An 8,635-nucleotide genomic window follows, 5' to 3' on the forward strand; every position below is an offset into this window, starting at 1 on the left:
ATTTAATATTTTCCTATTTTTATTTTTTAAAATAATTATTTTTATGGGTATAGAATCTAAAATAAAAATAATCTCTTAACCATCACTTTATTAAAAAATAATTTTATTTATTCAGACATAATTAATTAAAAAATATCATATGGACTCTTCAAATTTAAACGGTCCTGCATGAGAGGATAAGCTTTGGATGCTCATCCTGAAGATGAGCACTCTAAATCAGTTCCTTTCACACCTATCTCCTATTCTCATGCGGTAATAATAGATCCTACGTAATTAGTTAATGTGCTGTCATCATGGTGAATTTTCCTATATTCAAACAAAATCTAGGCTTGTTATAATACCAGATCCCATGACTAATATTAACATTCAGTTCGTTTTGCTATTTTATATGAGGCTAACAAATTATCCGTTCCCTCAAAACAAATTCCCAAAACTTCCAAAATGCGTTATTATTATCTATCACAAATACGACGTTTACCAATTCAACTCTCTTTATCTATTTTTGGCTTCCTTTGCCAAAAATATTCATACCCCTCTCTCTATATATACTTATGATACTCCATTCATCAATTCCACTGGTGATTGATTAATTAAAAAGCTCCCATACTCGAAGCAGAAAGATATGGAAAATTCAATAAAGCTGATGTTGTTTCTGTCTTTCTGCTTCGTTTCAAACCAAGCTTTGCTTGCAAATGCCTCTGTGCCAGCATTGTATGTGTTTGGTGATTCCCATCTTGATTCTGGAAACAACATGCATTTGAACACACCAGCAAAGCCTAATAGGTGGCCTTATGCAATTGATTTTCATAATATAAGGGGTCGTTTCACCAATGGAAGAAATATGGCTGACTTTATCGGTATGTTTCTTGATTAATTTGTGGTTTAAATACTTTTTCTTAGTTATAATTTGCCTCAACTTTGAATCAGATCCATTTAGTTTATTTTGTTTAAACCGGGCCTTCAATAGTTTGATCCGTTATGGGCATCCATCTTTGAGTTTGAAAACCGTTGATTGAGATAGACTATACGACCTGCGGATTAATTGTTTCCTTAGTTAATTATTAACATGTTTTGAACTATTGTAAACAACTCAAATTAAATTCTCTCTATCTTTTGGTTATGATCATGCATTTTTTTAAAAGAGAGGGCTATAATAATGAAAAGATAATCATGTGCCGAGCTCTTACATCTTATGTCTTCGAATGAATTGAATAAGCCACTAGCTAGGTTCTAATGTTGTCAAGAGAATTGAACCATGAGTATTTTCATAATAGCCAGTATTTGTTTGTAATTGTTGCAAATTTCCTCGTAGTATTAATACAAACATATATATAGTTGAAACATTGGCCTAAATATAATAATTATTTCAATGTTTTTAACCTTTAATTGCATATATTATCCAAATATAGAACACTTATCATGTTTGTATTTATCCATACAGCATCTTACTTGGACTTACCATTTCCTCCTGCATACTTAAACCTCTCGGATTCTGAAAGAAGTCAGACTACAACAGGAATATCTTATGCATCTGCATCATGCGGGATCTTAAACACAACTGGAGCGGTAAGAAATTAAATTGAAATGACTATTCTTATTTCATTACCAATTTTAATATTATATATCTATATAGTAAAGAACAGTCTCCTTATATTTATTAGATCAAGTTCATAAGTAAATTTATAAGTGCACATGTGCATTCAAACAACTAATCATAGTAAAATAACAAGTGTGATTGGGAAACTTGATCTAACAAATATGAGTAACTTGATCTAATTTTTGTCGTATATTAAATGTCCTTTAATAATGAATTTTTTTTCCCATGTTGAAGGGAGAATGCTTAACATTAGCAAAACAAGTAGGATGCTTCACATCAACTGTGAAAAATGATCTTCCACAAGCAATAAAGGATCAAGAGAAGTTGCAAGATCACTTGGCCAATTCCCTATACCTTGTCTTTATTGGGAATAACGATTACCACGATGCTATGAGTCACAACGTCAGCAACAAATTCAGTCCAGACAAGTATGCAGATATCCTTCTTGATGAAGTCACAAAACATATCAAGGTAAACTAATTATAAGTTATCTTGATTTTTGCTTTATGTAAAATAGAGTTTATTAAACTTTAATAACTTTTGTATTATTATGCAAACAGCAAAAGTGCACTTTAGTTCTTTAAATTTATACAAAGTTTAGTTTTAATTTATCCTCTTAATTTTAAAAATGTATTTTCAGTCCTCTAATTCTAACATTGTTAGTTCCCAGTGATATGTCAGCATTGAACTTAATATACCAGCATAATCTAATAATGCTTTTGTTAATATTTAAACTTTCAATGTCTGCATTTTTTGTTAACATTGTTAGGGTTAAAGGACTTAAAAGACACTTTATGCATAAAATTAAGGGATCAAAATAAAAGCTTATTATGTGAAGTTTAAGGATTAAAGGTGCGTTTTGCCTTATGCAAACATTGATGTTGTATACCTGCATCGTTAGATTCCAAGTTATTGTTTATAAACAACATGACTCAAATTTCATTTGAATGTCTATTCACAGACACTTTACGATCTGGGAGCAAGAAAATTTGTAGTTTCGGGCATTTCACGTTGCCAGCCTCATAATTATACAAAAGACTGCAAATCAAGATACTTCGCAGACAAACTTCCTCAAAGGTTGCAAGAGTTACGTGTACACTCTCCGGTTCACTATTTACAGTATACGATGTCGTCAATGTGTACAAAAAGATCACTGATAATCCACAAAAATATGGTAAGCATAGTTATTTTATTTAAGGCTTGCTATCATTTTTAATCTCTAAAATTTGATCTCCTTTCAGTTTTAGTCCCTAAAACTTGAAACCAGTGGTTTTGGTGCTTGAAACCAGAAGCCGAAAATCAGCAGGCAGATCAAAATGAAGTCAAATTTCAAGGACTAAAACTATTGGTTTTATGTTTTATGAACTGAAATCAAAATGAGATCAAATTTGAGTAACTAAAAATTATGTTAACCCTTTATTTAATTAGACCGTTATTTAGATGCTGAACTCCTTTTACAATATAAAATACTCTTCTTTGAATTGTTTCACAGGGTTCACAAACATTCAGGATCCTTGTTACCCGGAAGGTCGATCTCTCTGTAAAGATAGGAAAAAGTATCTCAGATTTGATCAATATAGCCATGAAACTGAAGCCGCATATGAGATTGCTTCAAAGGATTGCTTCTATGGACAAGCTTGTTCTCCTTACAGTATTTTGGAGCTAGCCAAGGCACCAATCATCAGTCACCATTAATAAATTGAGATTGTAACAATGTCATTCAACATTATTGAAAGTGTTCTTTTCGATTTTTCAGCTGGTTTGAAATGTGAATGCAATTTTCTGAACTTTCTGAATTTTTCAAATTATGCTTATATTATAAGTTAAGAGTTCATGAAATTCATGGAGAAGCATTACGTAACGAAAAGTAGCATTATACATTAGATAATATATATAACATGATACGTTCTATTAAAAAGAGTTCTGACTAAATCAATTATAATAATTGAAAGTTTTAGTGGTCCCCTATCAACCAGAGAGTTGAATTTTACACGAATACAACTTATGAAGTCATGAAAAGATATCAAATTAGTTTGTCTAGTTTGGTAAAAAAAATTGGCTCATAATCTATAAGGTTGTGAGGTTAAATTCCTATACTAATGTGAAAATCTTGTTGATGGATTATTTGTAAGTATATATCAAAAGCTCTATTTAAGTCTTGAGGCATATCTTAATCCTGGGAGCTCTCAGGAACTAATTCACCTTTTTTTTTTGTTTTTACTAAACACATATATCCTTCTATTAAAGATTAATTTATTTGAGATGCTATATATCTAGAAGGAAAAAAAAATACATCAAGTTAATTGGATCAATTGAATAGTGTTATCATAAGTATTCATATGGTACCCAATGAAACAGCTTAATGTTAATGCGGGCTTGGATTGTGAAGATGGTACTAATGGACCGTATTTACTTTGGACTTAGAATGGAGGGATAAGGCCGAAGTAAAGATATGAACACATAAATGTCTAACAATTCTGTGACTACCCCACGTTTGTGTTTCCCGTTCTTAATTCTTTAGCTTTAATTTGGAGTTAATTTTGTAAGATAATTACACATGGCATGGACATCATTTTTATTAAAATTTATTAAAATTGATCAATTTTTTTAAAAAATCATACAATAAGTTTTTTAGCTTTTGGAAATTAAATTTATTTTAATTAGAAGAATCTAATTTAATTTCATAGTTAACTTTTTTATCTTGATCATATGATACGTGGTTTGAATGGACGTTTCTGTCTTTTATTTTATATACAAATTACACGGGTAATTAAAAGGAGTTAGTAAATAAAAAGTGGAATATGTCACTTATTCGAGAACACCGAACCACTTTCCCTTGGTAATTTTGTTTCATTACTTGTTTGCAAGAAATGGTTTGACTTCTGTTGCTTTGGAAATTTCTGTGACAATTGATATGTAAGATGTGGGACTGAGTTTTCTTGGCAAATGAATAACTCAAAACATTAAAAAGTATGCTGCTTCATGCAACCTCCAACGCTTTTATTACCATTAGATCGGATCAAAATATAATTTATTTCATTCATTCATAAGATTCAAATAATTAACTAGGCACAAGTATAATTCTGTTTGGGACACTGTCAGGCATTAAATGTAGGTATTTTTTTTTTAATGGAGATTTGAAATGTAGGTATTTTTTTTAGCAGAGATTTGAACCTTGTTTCATCATATTGTGAGAAACTAACTATTTCCACTAAACCCAACCTCATTGGTAAATAATTAGCCTTTAATCAAACATTCAAACATTTAACTTGTTACTTATATGTATGGAGATTCAAACATTTAGATTGCAACTATTTTTCCATGATAGTGAAATAAGGAAAATAGCAAGGACATTAATTAACAATTAAAATAACCCTTCAAATTTATAAGTTGTTGGGTACGAAGGTAAATTGCAAAAGCAAAGCCTATAATAAAAGGATAATAATGTATCAATACTAAAAAAAGGAAAATTTGAGGATAAATCCCCATTTAACAAATTAATTGGGGTATGTGATCTGAAATGCATGAAGCCTTGAGGTCCTTGAGAGACAATAATTTTGAGGGGGCCTAAGGAGCAAATTAACATTAGGGAAGGTGAGTTGCACATTTGGGAAGATCAGTTGCATATTAAGAATTTGCACATTAGGAAATGTGAGTTGCATATTACAGAAAGTCACTTGCATATCAGAAAGGTGAGTTGCATATGAGAAAGGTCACTTGAATATCGGGAGGGTTCTTACCTATTGGGGAAGGTCACTTGCATATTAGGAATTTTCACATTCGGGATGCTGAGTTGCCTGTATGAGAAGGTCACTTGCATATTGGAATTTGCACATTAGGAAAGGTGAGTTGCATATTTACAAAGGTCATTTGCATATTATATTTGGGAAGGTTATGTTGCATATCTAGGAAGGTCACTTACATAATGGGGATTTGCAGAATAGTAAAGATGAGGTGCATATGTGGGAAGGTCATCAACAAACTCCCAACATGCAAGTGACTTTTCCAAATATGCAACATACCTTCCCTAATGTAATTTGATCCTTTCCTCTTTTCAAACTTATTGTCACTAAAGATCTCCCAATTAATTTGTCAAATGGGAATTTATCTCTAATTTTCCCCCCAAAAAAAGTCATATTGATTGTCTTGTGTCAAGTCGACTTTTGAGAAAAATATAAAGTATAAAAAATGTAAAATTCTACTTTATTATATTGTAACTATAAGTTTTAGATGTTAAAAGTTATTCGGTATATAACATTCAAGAAAGGAAAAATAAAAAGACGAATAAAGAAACAATGTAACAAGCACATGCACTTATATACGGAAATTCCATACAGGACTTGTCCATACATGTGTAGATTTGAAAGTAGTGACCAGTGATTATTTAATAATGGCTAATTATGAAATACTATTTAATTATATTTAAGGGTCAATACCATCTTCAATCCCTAAACTTTGAATTTGTTTTGGCTTTGAGAACAGTAGTTTTAGTCCTTAAAATTTGACTATTTTGGTCCCCAAAACAAGGTTTAAATGACCAAAACCATTAGTTTGTTTCGAAATTCACATACATGTCAAATTTTAATGACTAACGACAATATTCGCTCTATATATATTCAATTATGATTGATGATTGGCCTAAACCTCTTGCACCACATGGGTTTGTCATTCATGATGAACTTAGCTTCATTCTGATTCCCCAACACTGCCACTGGAATGTACGAATACATGAATATGACTTTGGCATACTTTGGTCGATTCTCATCAACATTTCGCGGATGAAACACCCTCTCAATGCATGGACCAAACCTGCTGAAGATTGATTGCCACAAAATGCAACAAACACAAATAATTAATAGAATTCATCATATTTGTTTTAATTACTTTCTAATCAATATATATGGTGAAAATTCGGGGCCACTGCCAATCATAGCATATCAAACTTCTCGTGGACAAGAAATTCCCACAAAGTCATTGTGCAAAATTTTTTCAAAACAGACTACTACGGAAAAAATATAGTTGTGGCGTGCTTATTTCTTGAAGGTTGTAGCGTTTCAAAAACGCTATATACTTTTCTTTGCTACGAAAAAAGATGTAGCGCTTTATAATATGGAGGTTGGAAATGGGAGGGGAATTAACTTTTGTAGGGACAGGCATTTGGAATACATGAACTGCTCTGTGAATGAAATGGGGAGCTTAAATAATGGAGATCGGAATTTTGCGAGCTTTAGACTCTAATTTCTGAGGAAAGAAGAGAGCTCAGCATTAAAAGCGGTTCTCCCACCAAATGAGAAGAATGGAAAGGATCAAGTTAATTAAATGGGGATGTGATATGGAAGAAGATATGCAGATGGAAGGGTCCTAGAAGGATACAAGAACTCATGAGGCTTGCAGAACACGACAGACTACTTGACAGATGAAAGAAGTCATTTGTTGGGGGATCTGGTTTGGGTGCTCAATCCTGAGGTGAGATCTGGACTGTTCCATCCAAGAATAATTTTAACGGTTCAGATTTAAAATTTTCAACTGATGACAATAAAATCTATTTTTTTTTAAAAAAAACCAACAGTTAAGTGATTGTTTTTATTTTAGACTATGTACCCAATAAAATAATTTTTTCAAAAGGATTTTAAAAAAAGAAATCTAAATGGTTTAATTGGATCTAAATCGTGTAAGTGATGAGTACCGAAACTCAATCCAATCCTGGTTCAGGTACTTGTTTTAGATGTAGTAGAGAGAAGAGGAGAAACTACTAAACGTTCTAGGAGATTGCGGCTCAGATTTCTATCAAATTCAAGGGCTGGATTGGTTCAGGTGGAATCTCTGCCAGAATGATGAAGTATCGGACACTTCATAAGTTTTAGTATCTCTTATAAAAAAACACATTGTCACGAAAAAATTTTGTTATATTCAGGACGGGAGGAAGTAATATTTTGGATAAAAATATATGTAACTTCATTCTGTATTTCAATTTTTTATTTAAGAAGTCGACGGCATCTTCACACCAAAAAAGGTGGATATATGTTACTCCATTGCAGATAACACACATGGAGAAATAGGATTTTATCTTTTCTTGCTTGTGTGTTTTGAAATCTTTGTCCTTCCTGTACAGAATCTAAATCACAAGCATCACTATGTTACTGCTGCTATATAAACAGTGAAGAAATGAGACTACAAAAAGGGAAAATTTGAGGAAATTAATTAAAAGAAGCACTTACAGATTGAAGAACTGTAAAATCTCATGTTCAGAGAGAGGAAGGCCTTGAGCAAAAGTCAGAAAAAGACCCCTCTCTTCCTCAGGTGCTCGATCCCTCACTGGATCCCATTCTCTTGCGAAAGGATTCAATTTGGAACCTGCAACCCCATTTCTGGGTTTTGCATGAGAAATTTCACCCTGGTTCGCTTTCTTGGATCGCAAACCAACTGAATTCATCATCATTTCCAGTCTGGTTTTGGCCTTTTCTGAGTGTGTGTGTGTGAGAGAGAGAGAGAGAATTGATGGGGAAAATGGAAATGAGCTAGGGTTTATATTGAAACAGTAACGAGTTGGGAGAACGAATTAAATGATAAAATTTTCAATTTCTATTCACACTATAAATGCATTCATTGAACAGAAAACCAGTGGCGTCTGCTTTTACTATACTGCTGGCTGTTTTAGGTTTTTTTTTTTTTTTTTTGGGTGGGGGGATTTTAGGCTCTAATTTGAATGCGCTAATTTGACATCTGTAAGTAATATAAAAACTCTAATAAGTTATACTAGTCATAAAATATATAAATAGTTCAGCTCATTTTAGCTTACATATAACATGGAAAACCATCTTAGTTTTTTCTACCAAGTTTGGTTAACTCATCAGTGTGTGTCAATTACAATAAGAATAGCTTTTTAATTTCCCCTTGGCCATAGGGTTAGTTATAATATGGCTTGCACTTTTAACATTGTATAGATTTGAAGGTTTTTTTTTCCCTTGTTTTACACAACTAATGCAAGTTCCAAGTTAAATATGAAATCTTAAAAAAAAAAAACCCCATGTTCATGCC

At 32.1% G+C, this 8,635-nt stretch overlaps 1 protein-coding gene across 1 annotated transcript; it reads left to right on the forward strand.

Moving 5' to 3' along the window:
• Window positions 1–622: 622 nt before the first annotated feature.
• LOC114750549 (GDSL esterase/lipase At2g04020-like) lies at window positions 623–2,181 on the forward strand. The gene is made up of 4 exons (XM_028939142.1): window positions 623–857; window positions 1,442–1,566; window positions 1,832–2,068; window positions 2,158–2,181. The coding sequence occupies exons 1-4, from the start codon at window positions 623–625 to the stop codon at window positions 2,179–2,181; spliced, it is 621 nt and encodes a 206-aa protein (XP_028794975.1).
• The last annotated feature ends 6,454 nt before the right edge of the window (window positions 2,182–8,635 follow it).

Source organism: Neltuma alba, unplaced genomic scaffold (assembly GCF_004799145.2).
Source record: "Neltuma alba isolate B1F8T4 unplaced genomic scaffold, ASM479914v2 tig00006518_pilon, whole genome shotgun sequence".
Classification (NCBI taxonomy): Eukaryota; Viridiplantae; Streptophyta; class Magnoliopsida; order Fabales; family Fabaceae; genus Neltuma; species Neltuma alba.